This window comes from Harpia harpyja, chromosome 14 (assembly GCF_026419915.1).
Source record: "Harpia harpyja isolate bHarHar1 chromosome 14, bHarHar1 primary haplotype, whole genome shotgun sequence".
NCBI classification, from domain to species: domain Eukaryota; kingdom Metazoa; phylum Chordata; class Aves; order Accipitriformes; family Accipitridae; genus Harpia; species Harpia harpyja.
Genome location: NC_068953.1, coordinates 24,016,958 through 24,035,568, shown reverse-complemented (window position 1 = coordinate 24,035,568; position 18,611 = coordinate 24,016,958). Strand labels below are relative to the sequence as shown.

The 18,611-nt window shown below is 48.4% G+C and overlaps 1 protein-coding gene across 3 annotated transcripts in view; it reads left to right on the top strand.

Moving 5' to 3' along the window:
• NTRK3 (neurotrophic receptor tyrosine kinase 3) overlaps positions 1 to 18,611 on the top strand; it is a 229,099-nt gene that overhangs the window by 27,554 nt on the left and 182,934 nt on the right. For all 3 annotated transcript variants that reach the window (XM_052807890.1, XM_052807891.1, XM_052807892.1), the window contains exons 2-3: positions 7,191 to 7,265; positions 8,597 to 8,668. In XM_052807890.1, coding sequence (XP_052663850.1) covers positions 7,191 to 7,265; positions 8,597 to 8,668 — 147 coding nt within the window. The remainder of the gene's footprint in view (positions 1 to 7,190; positions 7,266 to 8,596; positions 8,669 to 18,611) is intronic.

Here is an 18,611-nt window from a genome sequence, read left to right as displayed (position 1 = left end):
TAAATGCATGAGCTTTCCCTCTCTCCTTTAGGTACAGCTCCTATGCATCCTTATGGGTGCCAAGCAGCATGGCTTAATTGCAGTGCCTGGAAAAAACATGTTCAGCAGAGCTTAAAGCTGCTTCTCAGGGTATCTTCCACAGTAGGGTGTCTATATGGCAATCTTGTTAGTGCAGCTGCAGCAGTTCTTCTGCATCTAGTGGTTGCTCCTAGCCAGCCTGGGGCCAGGCAGATGGTGTTGGGGTAAGCGTGAAGCTCCTCTGGGCTCATCTGAAAGGTGCCCTGCAGGGCAGTCCTCTCCTCTGAATGCTTTGTGTCCTGCGAGTTGCTTGTGTGTAGCAGTTGGGTTTCTCCAGGAAGGCTGTTGAGATACCACACTGCAGTGGCTCATGCATGGCTGTAGTGTTCCCACACTCTCCCTGGCTGGGGGGATCGGGGGCTTTTTCCTTTCCCCAGCCTTTCTGAAAGGGCCTGGTTTGGATTGTTGGGTTGGATGTAGGTGGGCCCATGGGATGGGGACTGGGTGCATCCCCATCGCATCCTCTGCAGTGTCCGTGTACCCCTACATGGCCTTGGCAAGAGGAGCAGATCTGCTAGTGCAGAGGGAGCTGTGTCGCAGCGGTGTGTTTTATGATCATTACCTTGATGAATCATAATTGCACTGTGGGGTTATGCTCGTAATTGTTTCTACAAAGCTGGATTTGCTTTCTCCCCGCCCCCAATTTTCCCACTGACCTCAAATTATCCTTAATGATGCAAAGTTATCCACTGCTGGGTGAATTTTCCATGCATTTTTGGGAAGGGGAAGCCCACACTTTAAATGGGGAAAATATTGCCTTCATAAGTCTTTATTCAGCTGCGCTTGCCTTTAATGCTCAGTTACCAATTCACTTTTATAACTTCCACATTGAGGGAATCAAGTCCTTCGTGCCTCTAGTTATTAAATGTATGTGATAAGTGCCTTACAATACTGTGAAAGATGGCTGATTCCTTTATGGCTTCCTCAGCCCTGCATGGTGTGTGAGGGATGGATAAAAGGAGCTGGCAACCCCCACTGTGGCTATGCTTTGCCCTGGGGTGTGGGACCTGCACCAGTGCCACGGGTTTCCCAGCCTCCAGGGCTGCCCATCAACATCTGCAGCACCTCTGCTTGGAGGAGGCAGGTCTTACTGGTCAAGGGTTTTAAGAGACATCTTCCCTCTGTTCCCTCCCGCAATCAAATTCATATTGCATGGTCTGGAGCTGGCATGCCAGGAGGTTTGTTTATAATGCTAAACATATCAGGTAATTGAAAGCTAATGCTTCCGTCTGGATCGCGAAGTATAATATGCCTGGATGACGCATCAATTTTCCTGTTACCCTACAAGAGAGAGGAGTCAAACACTCTGCTTGCCTTTCCTATATATGTGTGTGTTTATATATATATGTATATATATAAAACTGTGTGTGTGTCGGGGTGCTGCCTGCTTGCTGGCATGCAATTTATTCACTGCCCAACATCCAAACATGAGCGGTGGCACTTGCACGGCATGGCTCTAACAGGGACGTGTCATTTGCTCTGGCAGTGAATGGAACTGATGGCATCCTGATGAAAAGTTGCTCCCCTCTGGTCTGGGCTAGATATAGATTTGGGTAGCACGTGTGTACACATGCTGTATAATACTTGGCACTTATCGAGTGCCTTTTTAGCTATTGACCGCAGCGCTTGAAAAGCTGAGAGAGATTAGATAAATATTATCCTTGTTGTATGAGGAGGGTGAAGGAAGGCCAAGACACTTTAAGTAGCCTCAAGCTAATCACTTGGTAAATCGGTATAAGAGGCTGTTTTTCACCTCTGCCTCATGCATGTGGGACAAAATGAGCCTGGCTGTGTTTAAATTCCAGTGGCTATTTTAGTCTCTCTTGCTGCATTGGCCCTGGGCTGGAAGGGGAGCACGTGGAGCTGTGCAGGCTTGCTGTGCGGTCTCAAGAAGGTGACACCAGCCTGTGTTGTCAAACACCTCCTTGCATGGTGTCCTTCTGGGAATGAAAGGAACCACCGTTCCCATGGAGTTGGTGGCTACCGGTCCCCTTCCAGAAAGTGGGGCAAGGTCCTGGCACTTCTGGAGTCCAGCTGAAACCTAAACCCTGTGACTTGGTGACCATATGGTCAAGAAGATTGCTGATCTCTCTCTGCGTCTGTGTGATGCGGGGGCAAAGACACCTGCCGCTTTGCTGGTGTTGCACGGTGCCCTGGGATCTGCGAGTGAGATGTGATGCCCATGCGCTGTGGAGCTTGCAAACAGGGCTTCATGCTTCACAAGTTTGCTATTAACTGGAACACAGCACACAAGCTGTGGACTGACCATTGGTCTGACTTCAGTGGTCTACAATGCTTTCAATGAGTTGTAAAGGCACAGCTGTAGGTATGTGGAGGCTGAGATACGATGCAGGATTGGCCTCCTAAAGTTAGCTTTTGTCAGGCTAACCCCATATCTTCCTTTGGAAAGGTAACTGATTTCCTCAGCAAAGAGATGACTTCGTGGTGAGAGGTTAATATGATGCTGCATTACATCATAAGTGGTTTGTTTTTCTGGAGAAGACACAGTATAGTCCAGCTGTTGTAGGTGAAGAGCTGGAAAATGGAGAAGTGGTGGTGGGAGGCGTTGAAAGAGGAGATAACTGCTGAGGTTCCCTGGAGGTCATGTTGGTTCCTGCATTCGTTGAGGACGCTGGCACAAAAGGCAGGAGCATACTTGTGGACTTTGCTGCTGGCACGGTGCTAGGGCTGTGGGAACACAAAGTGGGGTGAGGGTGGCCAAGGAGAAGAGCAGCAGTAGCAAAACCAAGAGTCTGTAATGCAAAGTGGGATGAATGCAAATGTGGGTGTAATGGGGCTTTTGCTGCCAGCTGGGAATTCATGTCAATTGGAAGCAACCTGGTAGACAGAAGTGCTTGGTGCAGTGCTCAATTATGGGGTAAAAACAAGCCTCCAGGCTGATGGGGCTATGAGAAAGGCCAGTGTGATCTCAGGCTGCAAGTCACGGTGTTTCCAGTGTAACTGGGGAGTTGCTTGTGCTGTTATACAAGTGAGACCTCCTGGAGATTGCTCTGTGGTTTTGGTCACTCTTATTCAAGAAGAAGGGACTTAAATAGGCTGATGAAGAAAATAGAGAACTGTTTTCTATTATAGTGTCTATCACAGTGGTCCTTCTTGCGTAGGTCACCAAGCATGAGCGCCAGTTGTGCTGGGTCTGAAACCAGAAGCAAAATAACCTCGCCAGCGGGACTCTGCCTAAGCAATATATCTGCATCACTTCTGGGACTTGAGTTAGTATCTCTTCAAGGCACTTGAGACAATTTGCCTTGCACTTCACTGCTTGGTAACAGACTTGCTGCCTTAGAAGAGCTGGCTTCGTGTAACTTATAAATGATAGCTGGGTAGGTCTGGCTCTTCCTTGTAAAGGAAGGAGGAGGAAATGCTGGGAAAGTAAAAGCTGATTAAGCAAAGACAATTTTGACACAAGAGAAAATGGATGTAAAATGCTTGTGGGTAAGAGATGAGAAGAGCAGGGGAGTTCTGGTGCATTGTTTCAGTGTGAGTTGGGAGGGCGAAGCCCTAGCTACTCCTAAGGTGGATTTTGATCAATCTGTAAAAGGCATGGTATAAAGGCAGCTCTGCAGTGCAAGGAGACCTGGACCAGCAGGACCCTCCAAACAGACAAGAAGTATGAGAAAGAAGAGAGTATTTAAACAAGCACCCCCCCCCCCCAAAAAAAAAAAAAAGTGAGCAATCTCATCTGTGCTAGCGATGCATCTCATATGGTCTCAATTAGAAGTTGGAAATGAGTCTAGGTGGATGTGTATACGGTGAGCACTTCAGGATTTGTGAAGTATGGTATTGGTCTTGAAGCTATTGCATCTTGCAGAAGAGCAGCTTACTTTAGTAATAACAGAGGAATGCCACAGGAATATATATTTAAAGACGTTTGCAGGGAGGAGGGAGTAACCCACTGACTGTAATTCATATCTCAATGCCTGATTGCAGAGACCAGGGCAGGGCTGGGAGTTGTCACATCTGTATTTGGCATGAACCCAGCACCCGTGTTCCTGCCAGGTTAATGAACCGAGGCAGAGGAGAAGGGAAGGTCTCAGTCTTCAGCAGCAATTGGGAGGATATAAGATTTCCAGGGCAAGCAAACCCTGGAAGGAAAAGAGGGGGAGCTAGTTGAGATACTGAAGGACATGAAGAGGGACTTAAATTTTAGGGTGGAGTTTCTTTGCTTGGTTGGTTTTCTTTCCTGTGCAACCACTGCCAATTTTGCAATCACAGCTTGACTCCTTGAGCTTTCAGAATAAGATGAGTTTCTGTTTTGTTTTTAAAGTGGATTCAGGTGAACCTAGCCAGTGCAATGTTACACTATTCTTTCCAAAGTAATAGGGAACCAAAGAAAATGGTTTTCCTGGTGTATCCTTGAGATGCCTGTGAACCAAGACTGATTTGCTACTTCTAGGAGCAAGGGTGCAACTCTTACTGAGTTGAAAAATCAGAGAAAAAAGGGGAAGAGCCATTTCTGGGAGTCCCTGAGAAGGGAAGTGTCTGTGTAGCTTATAGGACTCAAAGTCCCTTGCTGACCTGTGCACCTAATTCAAGATGATGCTATTTCTCTATATTGCACTCAACGTAAAGCAGCTTCTAGTTGGGGGATTATCCTATATGTAAGAGTATGTGTATGTATTTCCACTGTTGCTTCTCTTGTCTCTCACTTTATGGGTGTTGTGTGGCTATGTTAAATAACATACTAAAGCATATCTGGATCAGGAGGCTCATGGGCTTCATTTGGGAGGCTGGAACACAGGTTGTGGAGTTGTATTTACAGCCTAGTGTAATGTTGCTTCTCGGGGGGCTTGGCTGTGGGGGCCCCCAAGACCCCCATACCCCAGTGTTGAGTCATCTGAAAGTCATGCCTATGCATGTCGCTGGGAAAAAGCTCGGGTCTTTTTCTGCCTCTTCTAGAATGCTGCCCACATGGCTTTGAGTGTCAGGTCAAAAATAACCTTGACTTTTTTTTTAGCAAACACAGACAATAAAACAAGAGCCAACCTGGCCGCCACCTCCTTCCCAGCTGTGGTTGCTCTGTAGCTTCTGGCTCGTGGCTGCTCCATCCCTCCCCAAAGGTCACTGCTTGGATGCTGTAGCTTCAGCATGCTCTGGTGGTAAACCCACATCATCCCATTCCTGCTTCTTTTTATGTTCTTTCTTTCTCTTGGAGGACCCTCTCTTTGGGTATGTAGGAGTTGCAGATGTGAAATATCTTCAACTTGTGTTTCTAGCCTTGCTCGGTCCTGCAATCTTGTGGCCCAGGACCTGAACTCGCAGTCCTGCCCTGTCTCGGAAGGGTTTCAGTGAGCCGTTGGATCTCTTGACTGACTCCTCCCAGTCTGTGTTTTGTTCTGCAAGTGTTCGCAGGGGCCTTGGATGTTGGCAGGGAATACGAAATGGCTGTAATAATGTCCTGTTTCTCATTCTGTCTGGGACACAGGCGATCCAAGCCGATGAGCAGGTCATTGAGGATGAACCATAACTTACACTGTCATGCAGCAGCCATTTGGGAGCTTATGCTGTGTCCTTATGCTAACCCCTCAGGGTATGCAGACAATTATGGAACATGTGGAAAGCAGAGGTGACTCTTGTGGGTCTCTACTTTTCTTGGATCTGCATGGTGAGAGCAGAGAAATATGTTTAGATTTAGTCCAGGCTTTGTATTTTAGTGTCTTGAGCTGGATGGTATTTGGGATATGGCTCAAATAGGTCCGTATACTTCTGTCACGCTAATTCATCTGTTCTTGTGCAACCACAAGGCATAGTGAGTGCTGGAGGAGGAACGTGTGGCCCCTGTGACTGCTCTGGAAGTGGTCAAAGGTCCCTCTTCTGCTTACCCTCTGGACCACCATGTGGGGTCCTGCAACCTTCTTGCCTAGAATCATAGAATCATGGGATGGTTCTCAGTCCATCAGTTCTCAGCCATCTCAGTCAGAATATGGCTCTTCACCCCAACCCTGCATCACTTAGAAATGTTTCCCCTCTACAGGGCCAAGTCCAAAGCCAACTATTGCATCGAGGCAGATGTGAGCTTGGGTGCATGTGTTCATAAATTTTGAAGTTGGGCTTCTTTCACATATTGTCTAAGGGGACCAGCCAGATGTTTTTCCCCTTCTCAGTGCACTTTCAGAGAGGACTATCTCCACCTGCTCCCCAGCAAAGACCCTCTTGAAAATGTTTGTGCTTTCTGGTGGGAGGGTGTCTGAGTTTAATCTGGGAGAAAGTCTGAGCTGGCCAAGGACTGCCTGGGGGATGAAGACTGAGCTCCTTCCGCACCACACAGCATTGCAGTTTGTTAGCAGAGGCCCGTGGCTGCAGCTGGCTGGCCACGCTGCTGCCAGCATTGCTCCTGTGCTGCTGATAACAGGGGACCCCGTTCTCTGGGGCTGTTGATCTGTCACCTTCCCACAGCTCTAATATTTACTGAATAACAATCCCACAGTGACAGATCTATTTCTGGTTTTGTTCTCTATAACATACCTGCAAGAGTGCCCCAGGCGACTGAGGAATTTATAATAAAGCCATGGTTTCCAAACTGTTTGGTGCTCTCCTGCCAGCAGCACTTCCAGCCAGCAAAGACTAGGACCCTGTTTGTCTACCCCAGTAAGATATTGGATAAATGTGACTTTTTTTTTTCCATTTAGGCCCTGAGTTTTTGTTGAGAGGTTTTATTTGCATTCACTTCTTTTGCGTGAGCTGTCTCGATCACGTCTTTGATTTACCAATGTGCGCAGTGAGGCGCAGAGAGGGGCAGTGACTTGGGCAAGGACATTCAATGGCTCGATTGCACGTTTCACACTCAAAACTGTTGGTAAAACCATGTTATTTGGCTTTCCCAAAGTGCTAGGAAAACAAAATAAAAAGCAGCATGAGAAACTACTTGTTTTGGCAGCATGATGCGTACTGTACATGTCTGAGGGTGCGGATGCTGAAGCCTAAGCAGGTCCAATCCCCAGACCTGTTGCAAGAAGGTTTTGGCTGAAGGAAGGCGGGAAGAGGTGTGGGGCTGGGTGGTAGGGCATGACAAGCTCTCGCTGTGTACTGACCCCTGCATGGGCAGAGCAACCATCTGGTTGTGCCACAGCTGAGCCTTTCCTTCTTCTCCACAGACACATAGAGAACTGGAAGAACTTGCAGACGCTGAATGCTGTTGACATGGAGCTGTACACAGGACTCCAGAGGCTGTGAGTATGTCCTGCATGTCGGGGAGAACAGCACTGGGCAGCCCCTTCCAGCAAAGAGCTGCAGCTTCCCTCCGTCTGCAGTCTCCACGCCATGACGTTCAGAGCCTGTTTAAGCTACTGGCTCTGCGGTATTTTGCTACAAGACTCTGCAAAATGGAGATGAAGTGCTTTTTGGTCTTTGCTGGGTCTGCGAGAAGGAAGATCGCTAGCTCCTGACAGCTCTGTCAACATACATCAGCCCTGACCTCTCTTCTCCCCCGCAGTTTTGATTCTGGGCTTGTGCATTGTTCTGACTCATTTCAGCCCCACAATGCGAAATTCCAGCTGTCGCCATTGATCCTTCATTGCTGGGCTGTTGGTCCTCATTTAGCGCAGTCGCCATCACGGTGGTCCTGCACAATAAGGCAATTGCATCTCCCTGTACAACCCTCTGAGCACCAGGAAAGGTTGACTTTGTGCATCACGGAGGGGAAACTGAGGTCCATGAGATTAAAGGGGCTTGCCAGCCGCTTGGGAAGCCTGGCTGAGTGAGGATACCACTCAATCCCTTAATTCCCCCTCCTGGAGCTGGGAGCACCCTGGGTGCTGCTTGCATGAGATGCACAGTGTTGCTCAGGGTTAATTGGAGACTCTGCTAATGTGTTTCACTGGGAGCTTTACACCATGTACAGCTTGCTTGCAGGCTGGAGGAGAGGTGTACATTGCTGAGCACTCGATAACCCAACCCCAGCAAGCTGTACTTTTAACACCCACACCCCTTGTAAGCAGGCTGGTTGCTGTTCTCATTTCACCTAAGAAAGCAGCAATGGAGTCGGGCATAGTTTTGTCTGCAGCAGATGTTAATAAGCCCTGGTCATAGTGCTGATACAGGTTCTCCAAAACAGGGTGGGCAGAGGATTCCCCCTTCAGTGTCCATAACTCCCTATGCAAAATACTGACCCCTCCTTATCAGAGCTGCAAGCAGAATGGTTTTCTCTTGGGAGGGGAGATGGCAGTGCTGGGTGTTAGGTTTGCTGTGGGGCCAGGCAGTGCTGCTTGTGAAGATGGAGGGAGAAGAGAGGAGCAGAAGATGCTCTGGGCTGCTCTTTCAAGCCTTGGTGGATGTGCGGGAAGAGTCTCACCCAGCAGCAGCTCTGTGCTGTCACCATATCAGATGAAGCTGAAAAGCCCAATTTCCTTTTTGCTTGTAACTCATAGAGGCTGTCTGTGGGGAGATGTTCCTCCTGGGGGGGGCACTGCAGGGCTCCCAGTGCACCTCAGGTGCTGAGCACAGGGTTTTAGAGCAGTCGTCACCCTTGACTCCATCGCTGCCCTTCTGCGTCTCTTTGCAGGACAATCAGGAACTCAGGACTACGAAACATCCAGCCACGCGCCTTTGCCAAGAACCCTCACCTGCGCTACATGTGAGTGCCGGCGGCTCCTGCCCCCTTTTCCCTCTGCTCTCTCTAGAAAGGCAATCCCCAAAGCGGATCCCCAAAGCGCCCGTTGGGGAGAACAGTGGGAGGGATGGGGGATGCTCATGGGGAAAGGGAGGGAGAGGTGGTAAAGGGCAGGAGAAGGAAAAGTGAAGGCACAGGGAAGTGCAATGGGCTGCGATGCAGAATGGGGCAAGCTCCTTCTGGGGAGCTGATGGGTTTAGGTTTCTACTAACTGCCCTGGCTTTGATTGCTGCTCTAACGAGCACTTGAGTCATTAGCAGCCTTATGGTGGTTGGTGTAACATTTCCCTTTCTGCAGAGTTTGGGGGGCGGCTGCATGCCCCAGCACACAGTCGGAGCCTGCCCTGCTCGTTTGCTTTTGTGCCAGAAAGGTGCCCTTTGGTTAAATCCTGGGGTGTGAAGCTGCCAGCTCTGCTCCTAATTATTGACTTCTTAAACTGGCATCTGCAGCAGGCCTGGGTAGGGACATTTTGTGCCAGAGAGACTAGAGGCCTGTTATCATGGGATGTTACATAAGTGTCTAGCTGCTGGGGCATCGTTAGCCACCAGGTACAGTCTTCAGGGGAATTCCTGCATCCTTGAGGCCAAGGGCACTGATTTATTTTCTGGATATGTATTTACTTTTCCCAAGGGGATAAAGGAAAGCCTGAATTTCAGGCAAGTGTGCAAGGCACTCCATGGGCTTGAAACAGCTCATCAAAGTGACTGTGTCTGAGATCAAACCCCTCTCACCTCCAGTATAGATATAAAAGGTGAAAAGGGGTTAATGAGAGGCCCTGGCCTTGGGCATGAGCTGGTGGGCTGGATGTGTGTATCCCTGCTTTTTGGAAACTAATGCTAGTGGCTTCTTCCATGAAAGACAGCTGTAGCATGCAATCTGTTTGAGTCTGCGGATGCATGCGGCCATCTATATGGGCACGTTCCTGGTGGAGGGAGATAGATGTGACCTGCAGAGCAGGATAGATTTGTCTTTTGATATCTGCTCAGAGATGATGTGAACTGAAAAACACCAAAAGCTTCTTTTTTGGAAAACCAGTTACAGTTGCTAAGTGATGGTAAAGTACTTGCTAAATAGGAGATCTGCAGTATCAAAGGGCAGGAATAGTTAAGGACGTGTGAACAAGCATGGAGCCTTTTTGAGTTTAAAGAAGTTCATCTTTTGTCATAATAAACCCTTCTTAATGCTGACCACTGGGATTTTCCTGATTTTTGTGCTTTGTTGTTTTGATTTGTAGTGTTTGTTTTGTGTTTTCTGTAGTTGGTTGTTACTGGGAAGTGTTCTCTCTGAATACCTCTCCCAATTGATTTTTTTTTTTTTTTTGGGGGGGGGGGAATGGGGTGGATGTTGTTTGTCAATTGTGCAGTTGCTGTTTATGTATCTAGCAGATAAAATGAATAACATTTGATTCCTGATGAAATTAGTTTGGATGTCATAGGAGTTTAGAAGGCCATGAATGCTCATTTTGAGGCTAAATGTGTCATTAATGTGTACACATGCAATTGTTGTTGCTTTTTCCAAAAGTGTTTGTTTTTGTCTTTTGAGATTACTTTTGAGATTGGAAAAAACCCCACATCCATCTTGTGTCAAGAGTTAAGGTTGGTATGTGGTGATGAAATATGTGTTTGTTTACTGCTTGGGCCATGTAAGATTGATCATGTTCTTAACATCTATCTTTCCTTGCCTTTTGAAGCTTGAGGCAAGTAAGTATATTATTTGGTTAGTGTTTGCCAGCGGGTTTTGATGCTGTTCCTGGGACCTAGCAGCATGGATGTTTGCAAGGTGGATGTCCCCCATGGCAGATGCCGGGCACCTGGGGATGGAGACCTGGTGCTTGCAGGGATGGTGGCTCCCTCCTGCTCCCCAGAGGCTCTCGGACCATGGTGCTGCTGCTCCCTTGCAGCCAGGCAGCTTTTTCTGGGGTGGCTCCCCAGGCTTTGTGCAGCCTGGCAGGCACCTGGTGCCACCTGGGGTTCCCTCCATGGCCATGGCACCATGCAAATGCATTGGGGTGCCTCCTTGGCTGCTCCACAGCCGCTACCTCCCGGGAGCTTGGCTCACCAAAGTCCTGACATTTTCTGCAGCCGCTGCACGTAGGAGCCAGGGATAAAAGGATTAATGGAAATGTCACTCTGCTGTAAGTCTTGGGCTGCTGTAACCAGGTACAGTAGCTGACAGGAGTGAGGGATACTGTCCCAATCCCTTTGTGGTGGGGCTGGCTGCAGCTAGATGGGGGCTGGGGCTGGGGACTGTGGGATGGTGTTCTTAAGGCTCGTTGAGTTACTGCTATGTGTTATCGCTGCTGCCTAGTTTTTCCTTCTCCTTTGCTGGCTGTTTGGATGGTTGCAAGTGGAGTTGAGTCGATAAGATGGCAAATGTGTCTAATAAATTACAGAGAGGTTTCACTGCCAGGGAGGGCTGGCACAGGGTGGTGGGGACCCTGGGCTGGACCTTTGTAGGGTGCTATAAGCTGGGTCTGAGCAGCAGCAGCAGCAGGCGTTTTTCCACACAGAGCTCGTGTATAAACTGTGAGGACTCAAAAGCTGTTCCCAGCCCCCCCCCATCCTGAGTTAAATCTTAGCTTCCTGCTGAAGGGAGTTTTTTCCCAGTGCCTTTCATCAAGGTTTGCTCCTCTCAGATGGGCCAGATAGCTCTGCCTTCTCCCAGCAACTTCTATTTCTGGCCCTTCCTCTGTGCATGTGCTTGTCTTTAGACCCCAGCTGTGCAATCACAAGCAGATCACTTATCCCAGCTCTAATTGCATGAGCTCGGGTTTGTGGGGGTTTCTTTAAGATAATGGTTCTGGATGAGGTTTGGCTTGGTTATTTTCCCCCTTCCCCATCACAGAGTTGGGGAGGAAAGGCGAGAAACCCATGAAGGGCATTTTCAGCATTCAGCTGCCCGAGTGGTAGAGCTCAGAGTGCTCCAAAGTGCAGGCTGGCAGAGTCATGCCTGTCCTTTAACGTTTGAAATTAGCTGTATAAGTGTAAGGGGCTTGAGGCCAACCTAATCAGTGGAGGAGCAGTGGGTGACTGGGAGCCAGAGTTGTGGATCTAGAAATAGCTTTGGACCCCTCTCCCTTCTCCTTGAATGAGGAGAGGTAGGGCTCCATGGCTTGTCTGATCATCGGTGCTGTGAAGCCTATCGTTGTGGTTTAACCCCAGCTGGTAACTGAGCACCATGTAGCTGCTCACTCACTCCCCCCGCACCCCCAGTGGGATAGGGGAAAGAATTGGGGAAAAAAAAAAGTAAAACTCATGGGTTGAGATAAGAACAGTTTAATAGAAAGGAAAAAAACTAATAATGATAATTATAATAATAAAATGACAATAATAATAAAGTGATTGGAATATACAAGTTGCTCACCACCCGCTGACCGATGCTATCTCAGCTGAAACCAGGACACCTGTCACTGGTACAGAGGCAATTAATCCAAAATATATAACAGTGGGTTTTGCAATGTGGATCTGCCTCTTCTGGTGGTACTTGGGCTGAGGTGGTTGACTCCTTCCAGAATAAGTACTGGCTAGATGTTGAATGGGGATGGATGTGGATCTGATCTAAACTGGATATCATCCAGTGTCATTTTGTGCCCTCACTGGAGGTCTTTCTGCTGGGAAAAGATGCATTGGTGGGTTCCTGGTCCCATTTCTGTGCAGCTTTCACAGCCCTTTAGCTAATATGGGGATGGTCCTGGAGAATACCACACGCTGGATGCGAGGACTAGCAGGTCTAGGCTGTGGAAAACTGAGCCCTTGTAGTCAAGGTTTGTGGAAGTTAGTGATAGCAGGTGATGCAGGTGAATGTAGGATATGTTTGTTGACAGAAAACCTCAGCCTTTGGCTTGAGGCTGTACAAGAAAACTTTAGGATGATATGGTTCCTGAATTTGAGACATACAAACCATGTGAATACATATTTATTATGTTGCTGTGTTTAGCACAGCTTATTGAGGAAAGTCTTGCATGCTCTCACTCTCTCTGTTTTTCTTCTAATAACACTGAAATGCTTTGGCCAGTTTATTTGAACTTGACAGAGGATTACAAGTCATGAGGATAGCAAGTTCCTACACGTATCATGAAAATAAGCAGAGGAATAGTAAAGAGAGGTTGTTGTAGTGCCTTATGGGGAAGAATACAACATTATCACATTCCTCATTAGGCACTGGGAAATCTGCAGGAGAGCTCAGCTTCACAGTGCACCAGGAATCAGCGCACAGGAGAGGACAGGACGTGTTTGCTGCTGGCCAAAGTGTCCAGCCTTTGCTGGCTGTGGGACAGTGGAGCTGTAGGAGAGTAGGCTTCCAGCAGGTTGTGCCTAGAGCTAGGCAAGTTGACATTTGCAATGCCTGAGTCCCTCTTTACTGGGAAGCAGGTACTTAAGAGACTGTGATTCCTTCTATTTGCTTTCCTGGGTGGCTGCATACTCAGCCAGCCAGTCAGGAGCCACTGCCTTGTATTTGCAGAGGGTAATTGTGCACACCTTATTTATTGTGTAGTAAAGAAAACAAATTAATGCTGTGTAATTATAGAGACAGGCACACTTTTAAATAAGGCTTAAGTAGTCAGATTTCTATTTAGAAAATTAATAATTGCCATTTCTGTCTGCATTCAGAGGCTCTTCTTAAACTGTCTTCTGGAGGTTTATACATGCTCTAAATTGGTTTGTGAGCTGGCCAAGACACAGCTCTTGTCAAAGAGCTCTCTCTCAGCACTGCCTACCAGAGTAAGGATGGGGTTCAGGATCAAGCTTTCTCTTCTAGACTTTACCCAAGGGTCTTAAAGATGGAGACCCTGGAGTGCTTTTTGCTGAGTGTAACTGTTTTTTGAGTATGGTATGGTCAGATCACCTGCTCCACAGGCATCTTTATCTGTGTGATCCTGTCAGTCTTTTTCTCCCAAAAATGAGGATTGGGGAAGATCTGGAAGGTGCTGGCAGGAATGCGCAGGGACCTGCTCTGCCTGGTGAAAGACTGAGCTGGCTGATCTGTGGGCTTGTTTTCACAGGCAAACCTGAGCTGCGATTAATCTGGAGCTTCCCAGAACCTCCTCTGTAGGTTGTGTTGTTTTCTGAGGATGGGGTTAGCTTCGGTGTCCTGGTTGGGTTCATGGCAGTTGTGCAGTGTCATATGAACAGGTACCCTGGTATTGGATGTAGTTTGTAGCTTTGACGTGGGAATTCCCAGAGATGTGTTATGATTTTAGGCTTTGATAGGAAAGAAACTGGTCTGCCTCCCCTGAAAATTGAGGTGGCTGAGGCAGCACAAGGTTGGTGAGTCGCTCTCTGCCCTCTTCAGTGCTGTTTCAGGACAGCACTCAAAGCCCTCCAGCAGCTGAGGCCTGTGTGCTTTTGAAGGGCTGCAGGCAACCATCTTGCAAGGCTGGCAAGGTTCACCTTCTTTGCTCTCTGTGTCTGGGAGCTTGATTGAGACCTTACACTAAATAAAGAAATAAACAAAATATCAGATGCTGAATTACTGCAAGTATAGCACTGTTCCCTCTCAGTCATGGCTCAAGGGTCATTTCCCCCTGCTTTGTAGTTAATGATCTATTGCCTTGCTCTGAAAGAGCCATTCTTATATACGAAGCAGGGTTAAACTCTCTTTTGCTCTCTTCCTATAACCAGCTCCAGGCCCTGTGACTACCTGCAACCCTCTGCTTGATTCTGGATGTCCTATTACCCTTCCTCCTCCTTCCTGATGATTTGTCCCTGCTTTGTTCTTTCATTGCTGCACTGCTGTCATACCCATCCTGGCAGTCTCCTCCCAGCCCAAACTGTCATCTGTTAATTGCTCTTGATTTCCTGTCCACACTCTCGAGTCAGTGTAGCCTAACAAGTCCGTGTATATGAGCTGGGGCACGGTATATGACTATATGTAAGCTCTGAGCTCACTGGGAGTGTGAAGTAAAATCCATTTATCTAAAAGACCTCCTTGATAGTTTAATGTGTTTTATGTTGTATTTGCAAAGGCCTAAATAGGAACCAAATTACTCCATGAATATAGGCAAAATAAGAACTATGAGAAAGGTTTAAACAGCCTTTAATTTCCATTAGGTGAATGTTCCTTTACTATCCCTAATCAGGCAGGCAGCTTGGGTACCCTTTGATTCCCATTTGTACCCTAAGGATGTTCCTGCTCCAGCCCCTTCTTGGAGCAAATCAGGGAGGCATTTTCCCCCATGTGTCTCTAGTTCTTCTATAAAATGCTGGGCATGCTTATAGAGCAGTCACTAAAATAAACAGCAGTAACATCTCCTCTGCTTCCATAAACTTTCCTGTTCTACCCCCCATCTGCTTGGTCCCCTGGATGCCAGTGTAGCGCAGGTCCTTGCTGATATGCTAATCAGCAGCAGTGGTTTGATGGCATGTTTATTCCTAGTCATTACCGCAGGTGACTGATAAGCAGTTAACTGCAGCTATTCCTTTTCCTGCAGTGGCAGATGTAGGTCCTGTGTTTTACTGGCCATTGTGCACAAGGCCAGGGGAGAGACCGGTTCCCTGCAGGACTGTGGCTTTCCTTCAGGCCGGGTCAAAATCATTTGACCTGCATTCAGAGGGCTGGGTAACTAATTCCTGGCTGCAGGCTGCTTCGCTTGGCTGTGGAGAGGGTTTATTGTATTATAATAGTAGGCGGAGTGGTGAGTTTGTGACTGATTTACTCTAGTGGGACCTGGGAAAGAAAGTTTCCAACTCAAGCAACTGTGCACCTTGCAGCAAGACTTGTGCTGCCTCAGTTCCCCATCTGAAAACCTAGAATAATAACATTTGGTTTTTTCTGGTTTCATTTGATCTATTGGCAGTGTAACACCTTGTATGGTTTCTAGAGAAACCTGGCCTTGAATTGTGGGATACTGTTGCAATGCAAGATGAGTTATAATAATGCTGTCACAAATATTTGTTGCCTGCTCAGATTCTTACATTATGCCTATCACTCTGGTACCTGGGCACTCGGGATTTTGCTGTCGCTTTGTCTCTCCTTCCTTCCTTTGAAATCTTGAGATGTTCTTTCCAGCTGCATTGTGTGCCTATGAGACTTATTTCCCTTTCTGCAATTTGATCAATTGTCTTTTGGCAGACATGTGAAATGGGCAACTGTAGTTTAGCAAAGGTTCTGATTTTTCCCATCCCCTCTTTAAAGAAGTCTGCAGACAATGCTGGGGATGTTTTGAATGAGGCTGTTCTTACATGGGTGTGTGTGTTTGTGTCTTTTTGCAAGCTTTGTTTCAGGATTGGGGTAAAATGTGAACTTTAGAGAAGTTGGGGTTTTGGGGGGGCTCATCCTCTGTGACATAGTCCTTGCTGTGCAACAATGGCCTGATGGATGTCTTGTTGTGAGCTTCCCTTCAAAAGGGAGGCCAAACATTCCTCTCAGATGTGATCCTGAAGATCAGGTGTAGCTGTGTCTTGATTAAACCTCACCACATCTTTGAGATCACCAGCAGCGCAGAATGAGCTGATTTCTGGAGATTTGGGCATGAAAAGGACGGAATCTTGTTCCTAGGGTTGCGAGTTCACTGCAGCATGGAGGTAATCCAGAAACAGCCTCTGGCTGTCCCTTTTGCTTGGTCCCCAAACCCTGTGGCTCAGTTGATTAGATGTGGTGCAAAGCATGTCTTACCTGCCTATGACAGTGTGAGAGGTGCTGCACAGGGAGAAGGACCCTCCCCAAGAAGGACCTGAGGATGTGGAAGCCTGCTTGAAAGCTGCTGGGGGAGAGAGTGAATAATCATGGCAGGATGAGTGAAAGTTAAGTGACTGCACAAGTTATCTCACCTGGGATTTTTCTTTCCATGATATTGGTTTACTAACAGTATGATTGCAGGGCTGATTTTTCCTTTTTGATGCACAGGCAATAAGCACCAGGGCAGAAAAATAGAAACATTAAAGTCATATGTTATTTGAGCAATAAGATACGACAGGGCATGAATGACGGGACATTAATTCATGATGGTGTGTGCCTAGGCAAGAATTTAAATGTCCTAAGTTAGGCAGTCATGTGTTTTATTGGAATTATAAAATTTTATTAGAAAACCGGGTGAGGGGGTGGAGTTTACCACCAGCCCCCTCCCCTCATTTGTATTTGTGAAGGGATGAGCTGTGAATTATGTCGGACGCAAGATACTGTGGGGATATTTACAAGGCTGCCAATAAGAGCCAGAGGTTTGTCTTCCCCAGGGGCTGTGGGTAACCGTTTCTGTAGACTTGCTAGTGACTGAGGATGAGTACGTTTCGTGTCTGCTGTTCTCCAGCATGCCGTGAGGTCATGCGTGGCCTTTCCCAGGACTGCTCTTCAGGCAGCTCTGCTGGTGCCCACGGGTGTCCCGTGGGGTGGGGCCGTGCCCGGCACCGTGCGCCCCGCGGGGCCGCGCTTCAGCACCACGGACAGGGCCCCCGGGCCTCCCTGCCTGCACCGCCGGCCTCCTGGCTTCCAACTCAAATGCCAATCTTCCTGCCTGCAGCTGAGCCTCCCTGCTTCCCAGCCTCCAACCCAGACCTGGCCTTCCTGCCTGCGACTGGGCCTCTCTGCCTCCTACCCTCCAGATTTCCAGGCTTCCCTGCCTCCCACCCACTTCTCCAGCCTCCTGTCTTCTCTGCCTGCAGCTGGGCCTTCCTGCTGCCAAATCAGCTCTGACCTCTCTGCCTGCAGCCTAGAACCAGCCCCAGCCAGCCTGCCTGCAGCATGGGCCCTGGCCTCTAGCCTTGTCCAGGCCTCTGGGACCTCCCTGCCTCTCTGCTTGCAGACTGGCCTCTGATCCAGCCTCCCTGCCTGCACTGAAGCCTTCTGGCTTCCCTACCTCTTGCTCGGCCCCAATGTGCAGCTTGGCCTCCCTGCACGCAGCCCCTGTCTCCTTTGCCCTTCTCTTAGAACAAACTCACTCCCCTTCCAGCCTAGCCAAGCACCCCAGGGCAGTGAGCGGAGCAGTGGCTGTGCACACCTGGCTGCAGGTGCAAGCTGGATCAAGCCATCAGGTGTGAGCCCACCTGAGGGGTGGTCAACCTGGTTGCACTGCCAGTGGTGCCTTTATTCCTCCATCTCTCCTGCTATGAAGCCAGTCTGCCGAGGTGCCTGTTTGACAGACGCAGTACAAACTTTCTGAACTGCAGTGGCTCCTGGCACTGGCTTTGCTCTGCAGCATGAATGGAGTTGTCTTGCAGCACTGCTACCCAGCTGCTGTCTGTGGGTTTCTCACATGAGTAGTTCTCTAGGAGATCTGCCATCCAACCTCACTGCAACTGCAACCCGTGGGCTTTGGCTAAATGTTTGTTGTATCCAGTTGTGCGTGTTGATAATTGTGGGTAATCTGCTGTCTCAGAATAATGAAAGAGTGCCTGCTGCAGTCTGAAGCACTCGGTGCTTCATGGTGATTAGTCTTTTCACTTGAAAATATTCCTCACAGTGACCAATATTTGAACATAAAGGGTGGGTGAAAGATACTTCTCCTTTTTAAGTACATCATGTATTGAGAAGAACAGGAAAAACGTAACTGCCGTGTCTAGATATTCTTGTGGGTTTTGATACAGCTAATTGTCAAAGACAAAACATGTTTCTGCTTTTGGGGTGGTTATAAGCAAGGAATGTAGCAAGTAGGCTTCGCTGGACTCTGTATTAAGTCACCAACAGTTCCCTGTCCCCCTCAGCCAAGCGTGCCTGGGGCTGTGATGAGGTACATCACACCATGGCACAGGTGTAGCTGCAGGCAGGTCTCTGCTTAGAGCATTACTCCTCCCTGTGTGCTCAGCTGCTGGAAACAGAAGCATTTCTGCCCAAAAGTCTGTGCCCATGCTCAGGTGCGCTCCCAGCATCTGCTGCTTTCCTGCTCCCCATCCCCACCCCACAGGCCCCCGGAGGGAAGCAGCAGCCTAGAGTGAGGCTTGATGCTGTCTGTCTCCTAGGCTGAGTGTTTTTCTTG